We start from the raw sequence: 26718 nt of genomic DNA, 5'->3' as shown, positions 1-26718 counted from the left end.
CCAAACCCGGTAGTAAAATTCCAGTTGTTTGTTGTGTAATGAAATGCATGGAGGAATCATTACCTGTGGTATACATAGTTGTTGCGCACCCCGGACAGTTGGTGGACTCGGAGTGGTATTAGATTGTGGGTATCGGATTATTTATTGGCAGTTGTTAATAGAACTCGGTAAAACAGAGAGGTTCCATTAGCATACGAGATTTGAGATATACGCAAGGTTCTGTTGCAATATAAAGGAATTTACCAAGAGTAAAAGTAAAATCACCCAGTGAGCTGTGAACATCCATTGGGTGTTGTAGGTACCTGTGGGGAGAGCCATTGGTCTAAAACGCCAACTTTGCAGTGCAACACTTGATGGTTCTTAGCTGACCATGGCCGATAGTCATTATCTCCGCCACACCTACCACCCGAACACCGATAATGTGCCTACGGACGATAGACAGAATACCAATTTGGGACGATCTCTTGGACCACGTGCTTTCGAAGGATTTGATGGACCAACGGATACACAGAATTCTCCTTTGAGGCGATCTCTTGGACCACTTGCGTTCAAAGAATTCAATAGTCCGAATAAAAATGCAGAACAGAAGGCCGAAGAGGATGCAGCAATGATGCTGAGGCGGTCTGTTGTCTATACAGGATATCGTAACACGACAGTCGATGGAATAGCAAATCAAGAAAATGATAGACTCCCCGATACCTTCTTATCTGGTGCAGGTAATCTGCCAAATAATCAGAACCTTAACAGACATAATCAACTCAGGGCAACTATGCCCGCCGGCAGACTTACCGGGGAACCGAATCCGTCATTTAAGTTAGGGTTGTCAGAAAAGCCGAGACTTACAAGAATGTACGAATCTGATGATATGGCCAGCAACAGGCAAAGTGACAACGAAAGTTATCTTCACAGAGAAGTAGAATCGGACAACAATGCCAGGAAAAAAAGTCAGTTCAACAAAACAGATAAGAAGAAAGTGAAAAATAAAAAGAAAGGAAAAACGAAAAAGCAGGGGGAGGAACAGCACGACGATGAGAGTGTTTTCAGTCGACAGGTAAGATCATTAATATCTATTAATTATTACATTTGCTTTATTCTCTCTTGAAAATCCCTCACTTCATGCTCTAGTGATTCTTCATATAAACCTTGCATGACACTTTTCCCGTGAGATTTTGGTCTATTATCTTTTTTGCTGGCTGCATACTTTGTATACTGTGTGATAATAATTTTCTCATTTCTGTAGAGAATAAAATACAATGTCGATAATTTCATTCAGGTATCTCACACTAATAACGCTAATACTGAGGTTCTTACATCAAAATAGCGACTTGCAATAAAAAAATGTTTCACAACTTCTTAAGAAATTAATCAGTTGATTGACAAGAAAACCTATTTAACAAAACACTTAGATACAGTTTGTTACATTGTGTTTTCAGTAGATATTGACAGTGTTGTCAGAACGATATTTATGTAATTTTTAATTACATAAGGATATAAATAATTGCTCTTTCTATGACATAATTATTACATATTGTATGTTCATTGTGGAATGTGTCAATAATACAAGTGTACCAGAATTGATATGTATCATTCATTCAATGGTTAGATAAGTAATTTAAAGATGCTCCACCGCTGACAAATGGTATTTTTTCCTCTACCAAAAACAGGAACAGACGAATTAGTATTTTTCTTTAGTTACAAAAGTTACTTACTTTACACAATTGACACCATTGAAAAGTTTGAGTTTCTGATTTTATTTAAGATAAAAATATTAAAAATAATCAATTGTGTCCAGAAAAAAATCCATGGCACTATATCCTGTAAGGCATGACGTACTGATTGCGCATGCATAAAAAATAAAATAAATTATTTGATATTTCTTTTTGTGAATTAGGCACATATAAACACAATTATACATAAGTTATTGTACAAATATTGAGTATCGTTTATGCTCTGACGGCGGTGGGGCATCTTCAAGTTTTTTAAGAATAAAATTAACCAATAAACTGAAAAACTTAATTACGTTGATGTCATAAATTAAATAATGTTTTTAGATTTGTAATTTAAGAATAGAATTAACCTGAATAGCTTTTTATGTTATGGAGGTATATTAAGTGCTTCTAATAATACACAAACCATGGTCAAATTTCAACAACACTCATTAAATGTAAAGAATTCCTTAACTTAAAATTCTCCATAGGAAAGCATTACAGAAGTTAAGAAAAGCTCCGTAACTCAAGACGTTCCCTTATCTCTCTTATACCTTTCCTGGTGGTATTTTTTTTAAAGTTTCGGAATTCCTTAAAGTTAAGGAATTTTCATGAAGCTGGGTCCTGAGAAATAAACCACGTATAGGTTTATGATGAGAGTACACTAAGTTTGGGTTACATCTCTATAACGCAAAGAACAGAAGATTACTCGTGTTTTCATGGGAGTACACTCAGAGATTTTGTTTATCTCTATCGCATAAACATCTATTCAAGTTTGAAACGATGACGTCATGTTTTACGCCATGAGATGTTACCATAATTTTTAATCCAATGATATAGCTCGTTACAATAAGATTGAATTATATATTGGACAATTTAACAGAACACAGTCTTCAGCACCAGGGAAAATGTGTTTGGTTAAAACAAATGTAATAATTGTTACGTTTTATAACTAAAATACGTTTTTACGTTTTGCACAAAAGCAGATGTACCAGTAATTGTTATATTTATAGATATACGGTGTGTATTTGTGTATCAATAAATCAATTACTATTCATATATATGGAATTTACATAAAATAACTAGGCAAAAAATTGACATTTTAATATTTTTCCAGTAATCTATTGAAAATCATCAGGTTTGATGAATGAAGCTCTGGAAATCATTTAAATGGACAAACAAATATTCATGATGTCTTATAAACAACATAAGTTACAACACACAATCTATGCACAGTAAAATCCGGTTTTATGCCTTATGTATCTTATGGAAACATACCTGCTGAAATCATTTTTTACCTTTTGAATTAAATCCTATGTAAGTATTGTAATTATCAAAATGTTGGTATATTTGGTGGTGAATAAAATATTAATGCTCTTCCCGATTCATGGGTGTAAAAATTGCGAAATAAACTGAAACTGAAATAAATATTATAAACGTCTATAAACCTTCAGATCCTGTTCAGATGGTAAAATTCGTATTTTAACACAGGTCAAAATAAATTATTGTTTCCTGAGAGTGACATATCTTCTAAACGTTTAGATTTTCAAATTAAATTTACAAAAAAGTACGAATGTTAGAACATAGTTGTGTTTTTGGGATGATAGTATACTGTATTGGGCAAATAATTCTGTTCAAGTACAGCTGTATATCACATTATACATGTAAAAGCGTTCTTTGATAATAATCAAGATATTTATCTTAAATGCTTTGAAAAAGACGATAAATATAGTAAGTGATTAATTTATATTCAAATAAATATCACAACTACAGTCTGACGAAATAATAAATCTATATATCTTTTATTACATGAATAGGTATAATATCTATATACCATAGAAAACGTCAATATTCAACCCCTTGAGAAAAACCAGGCATAGACTAGGCGGTATTCTATGTCTGTACTTGCTATTCGATTGCACTGAGAACAAAACCATTGAGAGAATTCACACAATGCACAATATTGTATAGATCTAGTGTTGTACGATAGTTCTAGTCAGGATTAGACAATAGATGGCGCTATGTAAATGTCACTAGATCCAGTGTGGTACTATATAATAGGTACATTTCGATTCAGTATTAGACAATGGAGTCAGTCATGGTACTATGATAATGTCACTACATGTATGTTTGAGTTAAGACCCGGAAGTTAAAACAGTTCTACGTATTTAGGTAGTCTGACTACATGCTACATGTATTGCAATTAGCAATTCGAATACCCAGGTGTTTCAGCCACATGGCCTTTTATCATGGTGATAGCAATTAACGGTATTGATGTCTGATCACTTCCTTGATATCATAGTCTATGACGGAGTACGAATTAAATCTAAATACCCTGGTCATTGTAACGTATATCTCTAATAGACTTTTAACTGTTTATGATAATTTCGCCGCACAAGTTCGTACAGATGAAAAATGAATAGTATTTATTAATGTTAAAAGATTTAAATTCTAAGTCCATTGATTTGATGTATAAACGATTCGAATATAACGGTTTAAAATCTAAAATTTACTGACAGTACTTGTTACTAGATTATTTTATTACCACGAATAAATCTATTTCAACCTTTATTTAGTGATGTTTGAAAAAATCTAAAATTGGAATTATATACATTTATATATAGGATATGTTTGGTGACTCCAATTATGGGTTTGAACCAGTTCTATATGTTGTTATACTATGCCGGTCAATCCCCACTCCTGAGATCTTTATAACTGACTCATCGAGAAATGGCTCCATTCATTATGTAATACGCAATTCGAAATGGCAATTATTCAAGAATACATAACAATACACTGATACCAACCTGTATAATTGTTATATCTACTACATGTATATGCATGGCTTATTACCTCAATATAAATACTTTATTGAGTTTTTAACATACCTGATATATCATTAACAAAATATTGTATTGAAATGAAGCAATAGTTTACCTGATGAATGGTGATTGTGCCACATAAAACAATTATAGAAAGGCTATTTACATGGTATCTTACCCATATATCATAAATACAGTCTTTTTTCAAAAAAATATGTTATTTATATATCTAAGTTAAAGCTTACTAAAACAGGTGAATTATATATATAAAAAAACTGAAATATTAGCACTTATTAAAAGACACATGTAAACTAGACCCAGGTGCTCAGAGAGAGTTAGCGCTTACAATGGCAACATATCTAATTGACAGATCGGCAGTAGGTGTCATGCAAACTTAATTGAAAATTATGGCTTTACGATGCAAAGAAGAAACCTTTTCACAATAATTCATGTATAACTAAACTGCTCCGTAGAAATTACCAACCACCAAATAACTATATTCTGAATTTGAATTTCGTTTGATGACGGAGCGATCAGAATTCAAGTTGTTAGTGTTTCAGGTTGATAGTTATTTAACTATGGTTCTAGTCTGTTTCGGCACTTATCAGTACTAGTGCCTTTGATATCAACATTTAATTGTTTATTTATTAAAGCTTCATCACATCAATTTGGAATGCCTTTAAAGATCTGCTCTGGTGAGGTTTTAGTCTCGTTTCAACATTAATCAAAGATTTGTAGATTTTTTATTCACGATTTTTAAGATTTGGTTGCCATTTTCAAAGATGCATTTCTTACACTTTGTAGAGAGATGAAATTTCACATTTTTTTTTATAACTCGCTGGTGCAACATTTTCAGGTATATCAAGTTATATTGATTGTTGTTGTTTATCGTTTTAACAAAGGTCTTTGAGATGAAAATGATAAGCATTTAAGTATGGAATTAAAACTTATTGATTTTTAATTTTTACATTTAGGTGAGCATAAAGTGATTTGAATTTATAGCAACGATTTTTGTAACGAGACCAAAAATCAAGCACACTGACCCACTATTTTTATTATAGTTTTAGAACCAGCAACTTGTTTTCTTTTGAACTGCAAAATTTTAGAGAAATCTTTTGATTTTGTCAATTTTGCAAATATTCATTATTATCAGACAACTAATTTGCTAAATATTGCTTTAGTTTGTCTTAAATCATTGAAATTCCGGTAAAATAACAATTTACGTTAAATAGCTATCTTTTTGATCAATACTAGTTCAAAATCAAGCACACCACACCATTATCTTTATTATATATTTAAACTTTGGTATGGATTCTTATTTCCAAATATATATATTAGAAAAATGTATTTTCACCAGAGCAGATCCTTTAATTATACAGTTTAAGAAGACTGTCCTAGCTGACAAACTTTGAATAGACATAATTATTATGTCGGTATAATCATGATTAACATTTTACTCAGCACGCCTTATTTTGTCTTCCTGATTTCCTACCTGAACGGTCTGCCTACCTGGCATCGTTTATACACAATAGACACTACACCATTATCGATATATTAGCCTTACAACCAGGAAGGTTCCATGCCATATCTAGCGTAACTGTACACCATTAGGTAAAGGGTAAAGTAGCCATTACATTAAAATTAAGACATAGATCGAGACAAATCATAATATACAATACTTATTATGACAACGTAAAATAATTACCATAAGAAAGTAAAATGCTTTGAACTTGGTGTAAAATACATATTCATACACATTGCTGGGATGTTTAAAAACACATACAACGTACGTGGATGTACTTGTATTTTATCGTCGGAAAACAGTTATGCATTACCAACATACTCAAAACATTAATAAATAAAACATACCTTTGTTAGTAAGCAATTGTTAGTAAGCATTTCTCGTATTGGTACTGTGTATAGTGAGATCTCTCGAGTTTAAATATGGATAATTCTTTACAATATACCAAAGTGTCGTCTAACAAAGCTATTCTTTAAAAACTATTGTCCGCATTTAAACTCTGCACCATAGTATAATCTGGTGAATATTATATTTTTTACCAGCTTTTGTTGCAATGCTGCGTTTTGTTTCGTTCTTTGTCATATCATCTAACATAATATGACTATAATAAAGATCACACTGTCAGGAATCTCTTTGTTAGCATAACAAAACTATTTTATCTACGTCATTTTGGATTTAATTGGCACGTGTTTAAAATTCAACCAAATACTAAGACATTGAATACAAGTATACTAAACTATTAATGGTGTTTCTACGTAATACAAATTCTATCTATACAATCACAATCTATCTCGAATGATGTTTCGAATTTAGCATTGATTTCAAAACTACTAAAATAATTGAAATTAAAACAACGATATTACTCATTGATACGTAAATATAATATACTCCTTTCGCTGTGTACAAATAAAGTATCGCTTTATTTTCTTTCGCTTTAACAATATTTTTTTATTCAATAAGGGTACAGTACAACATGTATCACATAAAGGTTGGATTGAAAAACAAGTGCAATGTTCTTATATTAATTCGTCTCCATAACATCTTTCGTTTCAGTCTTGCTTGATTTAATGTTTTTAATTATCTACTTAAGGCACTTCCCAGTTATTTTCTGTTTTCCTTTGACTTTGACCGACCCAACCCTAATTGGCATGTCCTGAAATGGCCATAACTCTAATGTTATGACGTAAAAACTATCTGACAACGACAACGATTGAAATATACTGTACTTTAAACACAACAAAGTACATAACACGTATTTACTTTGTCTCCGTCATTCAGCTATATATTTATATCAAACGTTCACTTGGTCGCTTTATATGATAGCAGAAATTACAACACCAGTAAATAATAGCCAAGAAGTACTGATGGTACAGATTCAAGTGTGATGAATAAGGCGTTCTACAGCACTTTTATAATTCGTTATATGTCAATGATAGGCACGCATGGTCAGCACAACACGTATACACAATAGCCTGGCAATGTCATGTATATTAGTTTGCAAAAAGTAAACATCTTATCCAGCATACAGTGCGCATTTGATTCATCTGAATTATATATGCTCCTATATTGGCCCATTTATTGCAATCAATTCCATTTAATTTCATTCAATGAAAATGTTATATGCATGACCAGTGTATAAAACAAGAGGCCCAGAGGGCCCGTATTTCTCACTTGGTTTGTAAGGCCAAGTAATGTTCTGAATACAGGTTCATTGTGCCTTTACTGAAGGAATTTAGATATTTACCTCTAATTTGTCTTTTATGCCCCACTCATTATGCTCAAGGAGGTCAAAGCCAAAAGTTATAAAATTCTCTACAACCGCTCTTCAGCCCCGCCACTACTGCCTGCAGGGGCCTGAGCCAAAGTGTATACAAATTCTGTCCCCCTTCCCCAGAGGAAGTTTCTGGCAAATTGGGTTGTAATCCATGCAAACTCTATGACTAGTAGCGATTTAAAATTTTTTCCTCTATTTCCCCAATTGGGCCCCACCCTCCTATCCCCGTGGTCAGAGCTAAAATTTATACAAACTCTGTTCCCCTTCCCCTAAGAATGTTTCTGGCCAAATTTGGTTTCCGTCCATCCATACATGACTAGTAGCGATTAAAATGGATTTACCTCTATTTCCCTATTGGGCCCCGCCCATCGTGCCCCCCGGGGATCTGAGCTAAAATTTAAGGTTACAATCTATACAAAACTTTATGACTAGCAGCAATTTAAAGAATTTACCTTTATTTCCCCTATTGTCCCGGGGGTCAGCGCCAAATTTATACAAACTCTGTTCCCCTTCCCCCAAGGATGTTTCTGGCCAAATTTTCATTTGGTTACAATCCATGTGGAGGTCTATGACTAGTAGCGATTTAAAGTAAATGTTGACAGACGGACGGACGACGGACGCTGCGCCATGATATAAGCTCACTGGCTCCTCGGGCCAGGTGAGAGCCAACAAGCCTCACGTTGGTTAGATTGGAAAAAACCGATTCATTAACACTTAAACTACTACTTTTTTCACAAATATTTAAATGCAAATTCGTTTCATCTGAATGATATCTGTTCTCATTTTGGCCCATTTATTGCAATTATCTTTCATCTTATTTCATTCAATGGTACAAGTTGATCTGCACAGTGTACTAAAACCATACACTAATGCAGTCAGTGTTTATAGAGTCTGGTGAGCGAGACATAAAATGAGTGGGACTTGGTTAAATCTTCATAGTGTATTATTTCCCCTTCTCATCCAGGCACTATGTTTTATCAGAACAAATTACATATCTTAATTTCATTCTAAAATCAAGATGAAAGAAATATGCAGGACCACACACTTAAACATGCGAACAACAAAAAAGGTCTTCAGTTTACACACTCGTGAATATATTCATCCACACTTCATCCACACAATAAAGAAAAAAATAACACAATTGTGTGTTTTTGGTTTTACCTTCCGTAGTTGATATTGATCGATACTTAGTTTTTAAGGATTAACTTGAATATATTTTTCATGTTATGGAGATATAACACAAAAATCTGAGTGCACTCTAAATAAACCGCGAAGCGGTTTATGATGAGAGTACATTCAGATTTTTGTGTTATATCTCCATAACATAAAATATCTATTCAAATTAACCCTAATAATTCAATTAACTAAAGACAATATGTTGAAAATTCCGATTTCATTTTGGGACTTTTGTTTTCCCTATGAAGTCATTACGCCGTTGTATCAACCAATCAGAAGCAACGTTACAAACGGCGACGCCATTCTTTCCTTTATGGGCTGACAAAGTAAATGTTAAAGCCTATGAAAATTCTTGTTTCAAGCAAAACAGATATTATTTTATGAAAACACAATATTAATATTTTGTTTGTAAACGTTTTTAAACTTTACAATTACAGTTGCCGACCCGGTGGAGTACACGGGGAGCGGAGTTCGATGCCTTGTCTGTTAAGCAACACCTTAGTTACGGTAACTGGTGGACCGGTAGTTATGACGACTACACCGACTCACAGTCCTCTATTGTCAGTTGCCATGGTGACGACGACAAGGTACACTGGTGGCCAAATAAGAAACTGATAGTTGCTGCCTTATGTGTAGCCTTGTTCACTGTGGTGTTGATCTCAGTTATTTTCGTCAGTCTGCGTGACACCCGTAAGTGTTCATTATCTATATAACACTTTATAACGTATAATCAAAAGTAAAATAATTGATCCATATTCATACATATACATATCATTACTCACAAATGACCTGTCTCCGATTTCTCGAAACAAAAGTGCAAATTGAGCTAAACTTCACATTTTTTCCTTATGTAACGTATATGAAAATGTTTCACCCAAGTCAATTTTTAATTCAAGCCTGTTTCGAGAAATTGGGGCAAGGAGGTTTTTGATTATATTTAATGATATCTCTCTGGCCCAGAATAATATGATTTTAGCTATTTTTGATGCAGACTAATCTTATTTCCACAGAAAGACGGGATTAAATAGGCTGATATTGTCATTTTTGTCGCTTATAATACACTGAATCATTATTGAGTATTAATGAAATTATTTATTACTCTCAATTATTACAATTCAGTAATCAATCGGATATTTTCATTGTTTTGTATTTTTGTGTTACAGCTTTGATTGAACAGAAACAGGACAGTGAGTACAAACACCAAATTTTAATTTATATAGAATTAACCTGCGTGCATCAGTTTTCAAGACATATACTTCTTACGACTTTTTGTTTTATTAACAAGATACTAGCAAACAAACATGGTATTGGAGTGATATCACCAAGTGATTTTACAATTACAGAATTAATAACCGTATGAGTAATTTGATGGCATTAGAAATTCATTAAAAACTCTCAACAATATACAGAAATATCAAGGACTTTGGACTTATGGAAGTACGAATGATAACTGGACAGCAGCAGATCGAACGAAGCGCGTTTGCGCTTATTGTTGAATTTATCGTTGTCCATTCGGCATTCATACTCCCCTAATTGCCAAATAATTGCAGTTTAACGCTTATTTTTACATTTGATAACAATTTCATGATAGAATACCAAACGATTTAATATTTATCATGAATAACTAATTCAGTATCGCCAAGGACAGGGCAGTCATTTAAATAGCCATTTTCCATGATCACTTGCGCAATTGTGGCGTCACAATGACAATAACGTCAAAATAAGCGGATGTCAGTTCATGCACTGGTGAACGCCAACTGAGTTTGGTAATGTTAAATAGTGGGATTGCAAGGAAAATGTAAATGCTTCCTTATCTTTCGTTATATTGGTAGTAGTTTCTCTTGCTAATTAAGCTATTTATATATGCCTAGCTTTTTATTAGAAGTAGTTTTTGTCATTGACCACTCCTGACACCTCAATGTTGTATATTTTCTATGTATTCGTATTAATATGTACATTTTGCAGTAGTGTTTTACAATACTTGATAATTTTGTAGTTATTGTTACTTTACCAATGACCCTTTATGTTTTAGTGAGCGTGGCTATGAGTATGACACTTAATAAAACATACCTACAAGAATACAATGACACTAGCTCTACAGGATTCAAAAACTTCCAAAGCGAGTTCTGTGAAGTGGTGAGTGATAATAATTTATCCGTGTTGTAAATAGTTGTTTATTACTTATAAATATTGTAGAAGAAGATATGTATACCTAAATGACAAAACTTTAAATGTTAACTTGAAAGTCACATATTTTAAATGATATTCAATTATTGGCAAATCGTGTAAAATTACCTTTTGGATCGGAGTATTTTTCCTATAAATGGAGAGGATTGGTGTGGCTTGTAAATTGTACTTACATGTACATGTAGTGTTAAATACTCACTCAGCTGATGTAGCATGATTCTTTCATTCAATCAGTATAACTACTGATTCATCGGTATAGAATAGTTGTATGAATATAGTTTTTATGTCTTTATTTTATGAATCAGGTTCACCAGACATTCACAGCTGACGACAGTGTCTTTAAGGAACATTACTCGAGATGCCTCGTAACTGCACTGACGTAAGATACTTCAATATTAACCATTTATTTTAAGTCGATTCGTTAACGGTTATATTGCTGCAGATTTGTATATAAAAGAAAACATGACATACGGATTTGTTGATCTTTCAAATATTACAAAACACTTAATATCAGTAATGTCTTTTATTATAATGAACTCACCTCAAATCAGAAATATTGAAAATATTTATCATTTCAATTTTATTTCGTCGTTTGTAAAGTAGTTTTGGTGTTAACTATAAGTGTACTTATGTTATGAAACGTGGAAAATTACTGACCACTATTTAAAGCTTATCAAAGAAGTATCAGTTATACTGACAGAACCGTGACCGTACTTTTTGTTGTGTATCAATTATATCGACAACACGGTGACCATACCTTTTGTTGTGTTTTTTCTTTAGACCAGGCAGTGTGCATGTCATGTTTACAGTTTTATTTGATGCCGTGACTGTCACGGATAAACAAACCTACCTTTATGCCATAACATCAGTTGTAACATCGACTGGACAGGATAACGGAAAGTTTGGGACATATGTAGTGGTGATTTCTACCATAGTAGTGTTGTCTGTCAACGAAATAACAACAACAACACCTGAAATAACAACCACAACCCCTACTACGACCATGTCAACGTCAACTATCACTACACCCACCACAACTACAACACCGACAACCATCACACCCACAGCTACTGACACTTCAATAACTACTACCACTGCAACAACTACAACTACCACTCCAACAGCTACAACTACCACTCCAACAACTACAACTACCACTCCAACAACGACAACTACCACTCCAACAACTACAACTACCACTCCAACAACAATTACTACCATTCCAACAACTATAACTACGACACCAGCAACAACTACCACTCCCACATCCACAACTACCACTCCACCAACTACCACTCAAACAACCACAACTACCATTCTGACAACTACTACCACTCCAACAACCACAACTATCACTCCAACTACAACACCAACCACTACTACTACTCCAACAACTACTACTACTACTCCAACAACTACAACTACTACTCCAACAACCACAACTACCACTCCAACAACTACAACTACCACTCCAACAACTACTACCACTCCAACAACTACTACCACACCAACCACTACTACTACTCCAACAACTACTACTACTACTCCAACAACTACAACTACTACTCCAACAACTACAACTAGCACTCCAACAACCACAACTACCACTCCAACAACTACTACCACTCCAACAACTACTACCGCACCAACCACTACTACTACTCCAACAACCACAACTACCACTCCAACAACTAAAACTACCACACCAACAACTACAACTAACAATCCACCAACAACAACTACCACTCCAGAAACCACAACTACCACTCCAACAACTACTACCACTCCAAAAACCACAACTACCACTCCAACAACTACTACCACTCCAACAACCACAACTACCACACTAACCACTACTACTACTCCAACAACCACAACTACCACTCCAACAACCACAACTACCACTCCAACAACAACTACCACTCCAACAACTACTACCACTCCAACAACCACAACTACCACTCCAACAACTACAACTACCACTCCAACAACTACTACCACTCCAGAAACCACAACTACCACTCCAACAACTACTACCACTCCAAAAACCACAACTACCACTCCAACAACTACTACCACTCCAACAACCACAACTACCACACTAACCACTACTACCACTCCAACAACCACAACTACCACACTAACCACTACTATTACTCCAACAACCACAACTACCACTCCAACAACAACAACCACTCCAACAACAACTACCACTCCAACAACAACTACCACTCCAACAACAACTACCACTCCAACAACAACTACCACTCCAACAACTACTACCACTCCAACAACCACAACTACCACTCCAACAGCTACAACTACCACTCCAACAACTACTACCACATCATCAACCACAACTACAACTCCAACAACTACTACCACTCCCACAACTACCACTCCAACAGCTACTACCACTCCCACAACTACCACCCCAACAACTACTACCACTCCACCAACTACTACTACCACTCCCCTTACAACATCATCTTCGCCGATAACCACTACAGTTGCATTACCTAGTAAGTACTTAAGATCTTGTATAGTCCTTATCGTTTGCAAATGCTAGGAGAAAAAAATCACATTGTTTAAGTTATGTTGAAATTATAACTAATTAATGAATTATTTTGATTCTTGTTTCGTACATATTTTGAGTTACTTACAGGATCTACACAATATTCCTTAAATCTAAGGTATTCATTCACTTAAAATACCCCATAGGAAAGCATTACAGACGTTAATGATAAAGGAGCCTTCCTTTAAATCTGTAAGGCTTTCCTTTTATAAGAGAGTTATAAAGGTCGGCATGTAATAATAGTTTCCCTTCCAGTTGTTGTTTTTGATGACGTCACTGTTACATCAAAGGAGTCAGCACAAATAGTGTGTGTAGTTGTGAATGCTGGTGACTGGGACAATATAACCATATTCCATACCGGAAGTGACGCTATTGTTTTCAAGAAAAGTGAGAGTAAACACACAGAGAACGGCGACAACGTCACTGCAGCTGTAGACATCCCGTCTGTTACATGTAATGACGCTGGTATCTACACATGCGCAGTTGACAACTTAATCACAGGCACGGCAGGCGTTACAGTTATAGGTAAGTTGTTGTCATGGGAACACAGGTGTATATAAAAAAAAATCAAGTTAAATTCTACCCATTTGGTATAGGTTCTCTTATTGGTTTCAACAAGAAAAAATAGAAAATAACATTATGTTTGTGGAGACTGCCAAAATAGTGCAAACATGCGGGTCACATATTAGACACGAATAATTATGTATCAAATATAATTGAACTCAATATCGTAAATAAATTAATATTTTTCAATAATGCCATGCCGGTGTAACGTTGAAAATGGACCTCCGTTGAAAATTGACCTTGGGTCAGTTTTCAGCTTTGAAAACGGACCCCGAATGCCGTTGAAAATTGAACATGCCGTTGAAAATTGACAGTGTCTAGGGTCAATTCTCAACGGCAGGTCTGTTGAAAAATGACCGTTAAAAATGACCTTGGCAAACTATCAGCGGATGATCTTTTGAAAAGTTTGTACTATGTGGTGTTCACTTCATAGTACAAGCGGATATTGTTAAAAAACTGTAATTATGTGATATTATTAATTTGTTTCTTCATGGTTTTTTATGATTATATTTTCGACGATTTTACGTTTGTCAGTAATTGTTAATATATATTTATTCCCTGCAATACAAGAATACATTAATATATATCTGCGTATGGATCAGTTATGTTGTGTTCTGCGTATGGTTGTGTTGTGTTGTTGTGTTGTTTTGTGGTTGTGTGTTGTATGTTGTTTGTTGTGTTGTTATGTTGTGTGTTATTGTGTGTTGTTATGTTGTGTGTTATTGTGTGTTGTGATGTGTCGTTGTCTAATGTTATTGTGTTGTGTGATATTGGTGTGTTGTTGTATGCTGTATGGCTGTGTTTGTGTTGTGTTGTTTCATTGTTCCGTGTTGTGTAATGTGTTGTTGTGTGATGTTTTGTGATGTGTTGTTGCGTTATGTTGTGTGATGTTGTGTTGGTGTCGGGTGTTGTGGTTGTTAGGTGGTGTTGTATTGTTGTTGTGTGGTTGTGTTGTGTTGTTGTGTGATGTTTTGTTGTGTGATTTTGTGTTGTGTTATGTTGTGTGATGTTGTTGTGTGTTGTGCTGTTGTGTATTATTGTGTTGTGTTGTCTTTGGGAGGTGTTGTATTGTTGCTGCGTGGTTGTATGTTGTGGTTGTGTTGTGTTATGTATTGTTGTGTGATTTTTTGTTTTTATGTTGTGTTGTGAATCGTGTTGTGTTGTTGTTGCGTGTTTGTGTGATATGTTCTTGTGTTATGTTGTGTGATGTGCTGTTGTGCTGTGTTGTGTTGTGTGATGTTGTGTTGTGTTGTTGTTATATGTTGTATTGTTATTGCGTGTTTATGTGTTGCGGTGTGGTTGTGTTGTGTGTTGTTGTATTGTGTGATGTTTTGTTGTGATATTATGTCGTGTTGTTGTGTGGTTTTATGTTGTGTGATGTTGTGTTTAGTGTGATGCGTTGTTGTGTTGTGTGATGTTATTTTGTGTGATGTTGTGTTATTTTTTGTTGTGTTGTGTGATGTGTTGTTGTGTTGTTGGTGTGGTGATGTGCTGTGTGATGCTGTGTGGTTTCGTGGTGTTGTGGTGTCGTGTTGTGTTGTTGTGTAAAAATGAGGGTCACTTTTCAACGGGGTCTATTTTCAACGTGTCGGTGTAAAAAGTGCGCTTAAAGTTCAGTTTTCAACGGTTTTCGGAGTCATTTTTCAACGTTGAAAAATGACCCGAGGTCAATTTTCAACGGGGGTCCATTTTCAACGTTACACCGGTTCTCTTGAGTTGAATAAATATAAGAATTTAACGAAATAATCTTGGTACAATTCTCTGGGTGTTGAAACACATACATTTTTGACTTTCGTGTTTGGTTCACGCCCAAATAAAACAATAAATTGCGATTAGCATTTACTATGTATTGTCCGGATACCCGGTATGATACAAATGATATCTTTTCGATAATGTCACACCAGGCGAAGATATCCCGTTTAGAAATTATTGCCCCGAAAGTGATATGTATAAGAATATTCCGAAGACACAGCAGAACAAGAATTGTACATTGTATATCACTTTCCTAGAAAGGCAAACACCGAATAGTTTTCTTCTTGATAAGCATATAGGCAAACAAGTACAACGAACTAAATATACTTAAAAATACATATATATATTTTTTTTAACTTTTCACTTATTTATGATATGGTTATACTTTCATTCAAGGTAAACCTGAAAACGTCACTCTGGTCGTATCGGGAACACTTAACGAAGGACAAACAACGTCTGTTGTGTGTGAAGCGATAGGAACTGCAGACATCAATATCGAACTGCGTGTAAAGAAACCGTCATCGGCAACTTTTGAAAACTACGTTGGAGGGAGCCTGACTCACCAACAGGATAACGACTGTATCGTGTTATTTACAGCTGCCTTCGACTTTGTTCCTAGTTATGTGGACAATGGGACAGAATTCAAGTGTGTAGCGGAGAACACTAAGCTGGGTGTGACGAGCGAGTCGGGGTCAGGGGTCGTCACTGTGATCAGGGGAGGTAAGTGTGGAGTTTGTGTTTACTTTCACCAAAAAGCTGTCACAAAGGTCGATTTGTTGAGGTGTTCAAGTTGAATCTGAAAAGGCATCGTAAGTAAAGATTGGGTTTATTTTCAACAAAAAGCGGTCACAAAGGTCGATTTGTTGAGGTGTCCAAGTTGTCTCCAAAAAGGCATCAGCATCTATAGTAATTCTTCAGTTATACGATCATGCAACAATCAGTTGTTCCTTTAATCAGATGAAATTGACATATATCACTCCCTGTCAAATGTTAGAATATACAGTCTATTTAACTTTTGGTATTTTATCCATCGTGACAGTGTCAATAAGTATTTTTTGTTTTTATTTCGCACAGATGTGTCTTTCGACAGCTACAAAGACACATTACAGCAAGGTGAGATATCTCCTACCTTCAGATGTACTGCTTCAAACACGTCACCTTCATCTCAAATGACCATTTATAGACGTGACAAATATGGGAATAAAACTGTAGTTATTACCTTTGATGGCGCCACAGTCCAGTTTGATCCAGCCAGACTACAAGATGGAGCAGTTTCCTCTCCCAGCGGAAATGACCTTGACCTATCGTTTGTGATCAGCAATGTGTCCTGTGATGATATCGGTGATTACAGCTGTGAGGTCAATAACAGCGTCTCCATTCTGACGTCACCGGACAAAACTGTTGACGTAGAACGTAAGTTATTCACGCTATAAGCGACTGTTGATGGAATACTGAAAAGGAAACAGGAACGTTCTAGATTAAACGGTCATGCTATTTCAATACTTCGAATTTTTAACCATCAGTTACTATATCCGTTAACGAAATGCGTATCTGATCGTTGTATATTAAGTCAAGGAACAAACATTACCTTACTATTTGAAAAGGACATATACTATAGAAACGCTAATATTCGTGGAGTTTTCGTGGTGGTTTTAATGTTATTAAATTCATCCGAATTTACGAATTTAATAAGTTTTAAAAAGGCATTTCAAATGATACAAAGTTGATTTGCGAATAAGTTCTAAACCCTAAATTGTGAACATTTACACCCGTGAACTTTAAGAATTATACAGTTCCTGATCCTCATGCCTACTGAGTAAGATATATATATATAAATTTTGAAAACGCAATGTTTTGAAATGAACTGATCAATGAGATATAAGATTCATTGGTTTTCATAACATCTTGTATCTTCAAGGACATCAAATGTGATTTTTAGCACATAAATGCCATTATTTTAGGGTCCCCTGGTACCCCAACACTAGTACTAGATCCTCACCAGACCACCATACCCAACGATCCCCAGGCCCCGGGGCACAGACACACGTGTAGTGTGGACGTGGGGTACCCGGCGGGAACGGCACAGATAGAAATTCTGAGGAGAGATTCCACCATGTTCGAGCAGCTAACCGAGGTCAACAGTGTAGACGTTACACCGGAGAATTGGGGATGTGACGACAGTTTACAGACGATCAAATTCGGAATAGATTTTACAGAGGACATGGAAGGAGCGACCGTCAGGTGTGTGGCTGAAAATAGTAATGGAGACTTGAAGACATACTCAGAAAATGCTACCATACAACTTGTACCAGGTACGATTCATTAAACGCGTGTGTCATCATGCAACGCAATGAACAATTGTATACTTCGCAGCAATTACCTTGTTATAATCTTAAAATTATGTTGTTTATAATGCAATAAACATTTAATGTTAACGATGTTGGAGTTTAAATCACGTTTTTGTCATTAATATCACAACTTAAAATGTATTGGACCATTCTTGTTGACATATTCAGTATTACAGCACATCATAGGACCAGTCTGGTTAAACAAATGCTCCAACGCTCCTTGCTCCTGCTAAACTAGTAGGCACTAGTAAACATAATTGAACGGTTATTTGGTGACAGATATTTTGGTGAAAGATATTCCGAACATTATGGACTTATTTTCCTGAAATGGACAATTTTCGTTATATTGCCAAAACTTACAAGCTAAACACGAAATATCGAGTCAATAGTAATACCTAGTATTAGCACCGATGCGTACACACGTTTTATCAACTTATTATGTTCATGTCCACCTCAGAAGTGAAATAAAGGCATACACAATACAATATGGTTAAAAGGGGCTAATAACTTAAAACAATTTCGTGGGTAGAAATTTTCGAGGTTAGTCTATAACGATAGTTAAGGTAGCGTATAAACATATTTTGTTTTAATATTCGTGGCTCCATAGTAACCACAAAACTAACGGAATAGTCTAAATTACGACAGTTTTATGCATATATTGTTAGTTTAAATCGGTTTTCCAGGTGACATATGCGAGGATATTGGAGATGACAAGGTTACAGCCCATCCTAGTGACTGTCACAAACATGTTGAGTGTTACAGTGGAGTGCTGGTAGTCAACCATTGTAAACACCAATGTTTCGTGTCTAAAGGGACGTATGCCGGGTGTGATGACTGCAGTAATGTACTGTGTCCCCCTCGTAAGTAGTATTTATCTATAAGAGTGTGATTTAAATGACAACATTAATGTTGATTTAGGTTCATATTCATATTCGATAACATGGATACTAGATACGAAACATACGTGGAAACTGGTATTCATGGTAGATGTACATTTTAAAGTGAACAGTCGGGCAAGGATGGCTGAAGTCGGTAAAAATGGTGTGAATGTATCCAGTATAATTTCTTATGAAATGGAAAAATAAAATCTCTTGTCAAAATCTGTCTGCGTACGAAGAAATTAATTTAAAGTATTTGAAATTCTAAAACGTCCTCCCGGCTCACTATGTCCGTGGTTACAATTCCACGCAGCCTCGCTTTCAATGCTTTCAACTTTTCTTTACTTTAATGGTCAGAACTGGGAAACTAAGCAGAACTTGGCCGTCGTATTAATATATGAGATCTTTTGGAAGGCCAATGAACGCATTTAGACTGGTTTTCTTTGCCCGACTTTTCACTTTAACGTTATATTTTATGTTTGATTCACATATTCTGGTGTTGCATTGTCACGTGATATATTACTTTTCATTCACGTTTCCTGGTGTTCCATTCTCATGTGATATAATACTGTTGATTCACATTTCCTGGTGTAGCATTTTCATGTGATATAATACTGTTGATTCACATTTCCTGGTGTTCCAATCTCACGTGATATATTACTTTTGATTCACTTTTCCTGGTGTTCCAATCTCACGTGATATATTACTTTTGATTCACTTTTCCTGGTGTTACAATATCATGTGATATATTACTTTTGATTCACTTTTCCTGGTGTTACAATCTCACGTGATATATTACTTTTGATTCACTTTTCCTGGTGTTACAATCTCACGTGATATATTACTTTTGATTCACGTCTCATGTTGATGCCTTGTAGCGACTACCACAGAGTCTCCCTCTACTACACCTGCCGGACCAACATGTAAGTACCTTTCTATAAGGGAAACATAATTGAAACCATTTTAGAAATTAGATATTATTGTAATCTACTTGCAGACTGTATCAATTGCTCTGACGAACAAATGGCAAAGGCACTATGACTATCTTGCAAAAGGTCGTTTTAATAAAATACTGATGTAATGATGTCATGAACAGTACAAAAAGTAAGTCGTATGGCGAAATGAATAATTGATTATTATGTCCATTTACAGTCTTAACCTGTGACGATTTGACAGAATATGTCGATGATGAAGCATTTCTTCAGTGTCAAATCACAAGCCCGGATTTTGATTCGATCGTACTCTCACACACACCTTCTGTAACACCCGGAACAAACCCGGAGCCGTTAGGAAGACTCACAAAAACATCAGCGACTATCCTGACAACGAATCAAGTGTGGAATGGCCTTGACCTTTCTTACCACAAATCTGGATCAATGGAGTACATAAACACCACAATACCTCAAATGGACTGCACCATGAGTGGAAACGTCTATCTCAACTTAACCAATGGCGATATTTCATCAGTAACTATATCACAAATAAATGTAATAGGTACGTGTGTTATGTTCTATGTTATGTTTCTATTTTCGTCGAACTATTACATCATATAATGGTACTGTATAATGCTTTAGATTGGCGGGGTCGATATTTCGTGGTGTTTTATAAAGGACATATTCATAGAGGTTACTTTCGTGCTTTCTCTGATGCTTATAATTCATAAACTGGTATGATACTTTTGCTCTTAGATAGAAACGTGAATATTTAACAGCTATAATGGCTATGTTGTTAGATCGTTCGAGGTTTGGTTTCAGCCGCCATGTCTTGTCAGATTTAATGTTATATTAGTCTTTATCATCAAAATCCTCTTATTGTTCCCAGATGTACCAAGGACACCTCCAGCCATCGGTTTATCATTTGGCTCAGTGGTTGAGGATGGTTCACAGACCTTTACCTGTGAAGGCGATATAGGTACTGGTCATGGCACTATGACACTGGAGATTTACGACAGGGATACAGCAACATTCGTCCCGATTCCGAGCTCCAATAGTCCAACTGACCGACAAGACGGATGTATGGTGACCCGGAGCATCAAGACACAAAGCTTCCTATCACTCAGCCAGAATGGAACATTAGCACGTTGTTCTGCTTCATTGGTTGATAGTGTCAAGGCGAAGAACGTTACCTTGGTTTCCGATAATGCCACGTTGCTTGTAATTCCAGGTAACTACAGTGTCTACCAATGTAGTTCAAATATCCAAAAGTGTTGTAACTCCTATCATTCATCATTATTCAAAATTTTCATGATTGTTTTGTCAAATCTACATGCTTATAACTGAAATAAGATGTCGATATTTTCTACTCTTTTGTCTCGTGGTTTTGGACTTAATTGTGTCCGTTTTTTCCAATTATTTTACAGTTTTTGTCAGTATTTCCGACCAAATGTTATCTGAATATTTTTTGTTTTAACTATATAGACAGTGTGTGTGGCCCTAACGATACTATGGTAGCCAATCCGTACGACTGTTACCGGTTTGTGACGTGTGGAGAAGTAAATATAGACCAGCCGTGTGGAACTCTCTGTTTCCACCCTGTCTACAAAAACTGTTCCACAAACTGTGCACATTGTGATTTAGGTAGGTGTTCAAGTTTACTCCGATATAAAACATTCCATTTCCATTCAGTCTTTACATACTTCTCATAAATCAAGCTCGTTCAGACTCGATATTAATCTGCGAATACGAATAACAAAAATCTCCTGCTCAAAAAATGTGCGAAACAGAGGCTGTTATGGGTTTTCTTTCGGGATATAAATACAACTCGTAAACAGATTTAATAATAACCCAATTAAACGAGAATAATGCCAAATATGATATTTTATTCGTTTTAAGACAATTCCTTGTATACCTTCCTGGTCCTTGAAAACACATCTAACATTATTTTGCAGGGAGTACAGGTATAACAACAACAACACCAGGTATGTGATTTACTGTTCTATAACAGCTATGTGTATGTTCTAAGTTATAAGTGATAGGTTCCGATAAATACAGGTTCTCTATCTGAATATAATCAAATTACAAGCCATACAACAGCATCATCAACTTAGTATAATTATATATTATGTGACTGGTACATGTATTATACTATAAGGAAATATAATAATGATCAATGACATCGGTAGTTTGTATGTAACGTTAGATATATATACATGATGTATGATTACTGAAACCAGAAATGCATGATATGACTATTTCAGTTCTCACAACATCAACAGGTATTATATACTAATATTCAATATAACTAATATAAAACCAATATATATATAAAATGTTACTAGCATATGTAGGTCATATCCTACATTAACATCAACTCTCTATGGGAAGGCTTTACTTGCGTAATTTGAAAAACCTCGCGACATGTCATTAACGCTTTCGTCTCATACTAGGTTTCTGTGGTTTCAGGTTATGGTTTAATATCTACAACTTGTCTATATTTCGCTGTACTGCATTATAATCCTTTATATTGTCGGGAGAAAATATAATTTAATATTCTTTTTTATACCATATTATTATTATTATTTGATATATCTATCACTACTAACAATGGACTATATAAGAGGACTGTGAATTCATTGAGTTATTATACAATCGTCTTCGTATCGCATTACAAAGTCTGTTAAGTAATCTCAAATTGCGTTTTATTTGCCCAAGATAAATCAAGGTTAAATGTTGCGTCATAACTGAAGTAAATGTTAACAATTTCTGTTAACATATGTCGAGAGGTAAAGTAATAAATTGTTATAAAGTAATTTTTTCTTAATTAATGACATTTCTTTTTGCCTATTTATCAATGAATAATAGGATTAAAATGTTTCGGAAAAGTAACAGGTCTATGTTGCATCCGTCACATTAAGTTAAGGGTAATTAAGGATGGAATCTTAATTCAGTAATGATGACTATAAACCAAATATATGTCGAAGTACTGAACACACCTTTTCACCTGTTAAACAGACGAGGATTCTTTGTGTCTGTATACTCTTACAATGCAATGGACTGGCTAAGGGAAATTAAAAAAGAGAATCAGCATATAACAGGCAAGGTTCATACTTATTTCTCAAGGCTATATACATATGTATTTACAGTCATAACGGTCAAATAATTTCAAAAGAGGTTTTAAAGTTATATAGTCTATGAAATCTATTAGTAATATCGTGTTGACAAAATCACTTGTATTAAAAAAACGTCATCGCATAATTTTCATTTGTTCGCTTGTTTCAAACCGTTTTGTGTTGAACTATATTCAGAAGTTGATGCTATTGCTGTTCCGTCTATTGAACTTGGTGACGTCAACACTAGCGCAAGCGGGAAATTTAAAGGATATACGTGTGTAGTTTTGAATTCGATTGATCGTAATGGAAATATAAGTAATAAACTGTTACCAGATATTTACGGGCGCCATGAATATTTATCTTTCGGACGGATGGGCTTCATATCAACTGTATGTTCAATCTGGTAACAGTTTATTGCTTAATTATTTAGTCACTGGTGAATTTGTAGTATAAACCCCGTTGATTTCAACCAAAGGCTACACAACTTTATATCTCTTTAGATTGAGTATGTCACGCGCAATTTGGAGCCGCGCGGATGGATATATATGGTCCGCGAAGTTGTTTGTGTTTTCAGTACTGTAGGCCTACCGATCGTACAATCGAGGAACATGTGTCAAAATAAGTTTAAACACATACGTATGTATACTATACATGTTTAAATACAAATGTAGAAAGGTTACATTGTTTATGTTACTACCGTACACTTTGAGCCGTGCTTATGATAAATACACAATGTTGTATAAAATACAGTTTTGCACATTCCGATGACGTCGCAATGTTTACATGTTGTATCGGCAACATTGTGTTGTTCGTTACAACATGTACATCCTATTTGTATTTGTAACAGTTTTGTTGTATGCAAATGGATGTGTCAGGACAACAACAGTTTTAGAGTTGGAGAAGTTTAACCAAAACGACAAATGTTATTTGTAACACGACAATTCATTTTATTCAGCTCAGGGAACTCGTGTTCGTTACTGTGATCGCGGGGGAAAGAGTAGGCCCTACATACATTTACGTTTGGGTGTTTCAAAATATTAATGAAAGGGATCCTCGTGATCGATCTATCTAATATTTAATGTTTGAAGCAACAATGCAATTAATCTATGCTAACATTTTGAGAGCTGTAATCTGTAAGGTATAGTTTGGGCCTACATGTATTTGTACATGTTCCTCGGCCGAAATCCCATTCATTTGAAAACCTCCACAATCCGGAAAGTAATGGCATGTATCCATTATAACATCCATATATTCAAGTAATTTTTAACCTTGATTGATCAAAGTAAAACTCAAGTGATCACAAAGTAGAAGACAATCTGTTCGTCATACTTCCTTGATGCAGGCGGTTTGAATCGGACGCCTCGTCACAGCTACGTTAAATATTCTGTAAGCTTGTGTGATCATACGATGCAAAAGACTTGTGAAATAAAACTGATTTGCACTATGGAGATTTTAACATCAGATTAATAAAACGATTTATATAATACCTAGTGGCTGTTCTTGCCCTGTCAGAGCCAAAGATGTAATTCAATTTAAATCTTGTAAATCCCTTAGACTCTAAATAGGGTAAATATTGAGCTATGGAAATATTATAAAACACTGTAAATATATTTATTTGTTCATTTCAAATATCGATACCCTACTCAACTTTATCGTTCGATAGAACCGCCAGAGAGATACTTTAATCCTTAAATATTGTCGATGAACGATTATAAATATTCTTTTTGATGTAACTACATGAATCATTGGTTATTTTATGTTTAGGTCCTGACGATCCATACGACTGTTCTACTTATACATCTGGATCCTGGTACATACCTCCAAGGAATATTTACCCTGACAGGTGTGACCAGTTCACGTGGTGTGCCACTGGAAGGAAAGTGTCGGATGGGGCGTGTCCTACAGGAGAATATTTCACCAATTTCACACAAACATCATTAACATGTACAACAGTGTACGCAGACTCTTTCTGTGCGGCATTCGGTGAGAACTTATATCCTAAAACATTAGATATTCATTTTAAGTCTCACAAGTTACTTTCGAGAGATTTTGGGATAGCATGTGTCGTGTAATTTTATAAGACTCTTTCATATGTAGATATGGAGGATAGGGATATTCTACCCTCGGGACCACAAAATGTTGCAGAACCCTCGGAAGCCTCGAGTTTTACTCGGGGGTAGAATATCCCTATCCTTCATATCCACTTATGAAAGAGTATTTTTCTTTCATACCTCGACTTTTTATTGCAATTTTACAGCTATAATATCCCGCCATTTTGAAATGAATTCAAAAAAATCCACGGCTGAAAGTCAATTTTTCACACATGAAAAATTACGTGATGTTTTTAACAAAAAATCCGTTGTTTGCATCTTTTATAGTAAAACATGTCATGTTTGTGAAAAAAATGTTAAAATTTTGCCGAGGAAAGAGAAATTTTGTTGACGCCGTTACGTCACGAGGCTTTATTGCACGAGTAGCCATGCAATACAGCCTCAGGCGGCATGAGTGTATTGCCCTAGACAAGCCAGTATTACACCCGTAGGTATGAAAGAAATATACATATGTATGCATTTACTAGGCATACACGAGACCAGGACAAATTGGTTTGTTTACTCATCTGGTTTCGGTACAAAGGTCGCATTCAATTGAAATTGGCCATTTGAAACTCAAACAGATTGAATTTGTAAAGTAGTTTTTTGCATAAATAATCAATAACAATTGAAAATTCTGTTGTATGTAGAGCATTTTTCAAATTTAATACTTTGGTTCTTTAATGATTGAACATTTTTAAAATTAATTTGTAACATAAAACAATACATCAAATAAGTAATCTAAGAAATTCTCAATATGAAAAATGTTTCGTTCCAGGGGAAGAACCAACGACAACTACACAACAAGGTAGGCAATATAAAACACATGTTATATAAACAAGGAGAGGGATGGTGAGGTGGTAAAGTCACTTGCCTTTCACTTAGGCGGCCGGGGTACGATCCCTAGTACGTATGTGGAAATGTAGGGATCACCTGCCCGGTTAAGTGGGGGCTTTCCGAGCCCTTTCCAATATCTTCCCACTGTAAGAACCCTTGTGGGATTTATGTACAACAACTTCTATCGCAATATATGTAAAATAATTAACGTTTTAAGGTATTGGAGGTATATGATATGATAGACAAAAAGTTTTTTTCCTGTGATTTATATCCCTATACAGAAAGATAACAAAGCTAGAAATTTTCTGGACTATTATAAGATTAATGTATTAAAGACTACTTTCTATTTCCAGTGTCCACAAGCACTACACCATCTACTACTACAGTTCAGCCAGGTCAGTAATATACTGGGTCATTACGGAACTCCTTGAGTGGATAT

At 35.2% G+C, this 26718-nt stretch overlaps 1 protein-coding gene across 1 annotated transcript; it reads left to right on the top strand.

The window, feature by feature from the left end:
• Positions 1 to 26: 26 nt before the first annotated feature.
• On the top strand, positions 27 to 26682 carry LOC138307007 (mucin-2-like). Its single transcript, XM_069247631.1, has 20 exons — positions 27 to 1051; positions 9438 to 9690; positions 10164 to 10187; positions 11033 to 11136; positions 11493 to 11566; positions 11968 to 13709; positions 14018 to 14287; positions 16475 to 16798; positions 17153 to 17491; positions 18040 to 18390; positions 19110 to 19286; positions 20183 to 20227; positions 20457 to 20798; positions 21126 to 21467; positions 21722 to 21880; positions 22192 to 22221; positions 22501 to 22518; positions 25117 to 25335; positions 26221 to 26250; positions 26633 to 26682. The coding sequence occupies exons 1-20, from the start codon at positions 371 to 373 to the stop codon at positions 26680 to 26682; spliced, it is 5574 nt and encodes a 1857-aa protein (XP_069103732.1). The 5' UTR covers positions 27 to 370.
• Positions 26683 to 26718: the final 36 nt, after the last annotated feature.

This window comes from Argopecten irradians, chromosome 14 (assembly GCF_041381155.1).
Source record: "Argopecten irradians isolate NY chromosome 14, Ai_NY, whole genome shotgun sequence".
Classification (NCBI taxonomy): domain Eukaryota; kingdom Metazoa; phylum Mollusca; class Bivalvia; order Pectinida; family Pectinidae; genus Argopecten; species Argopecten irradians.
The sequence above is the reverse complement of the archived record's forward strand: the minus strand, read 5'-3'. Positions and strand labels throughout refer to the sequence as shown.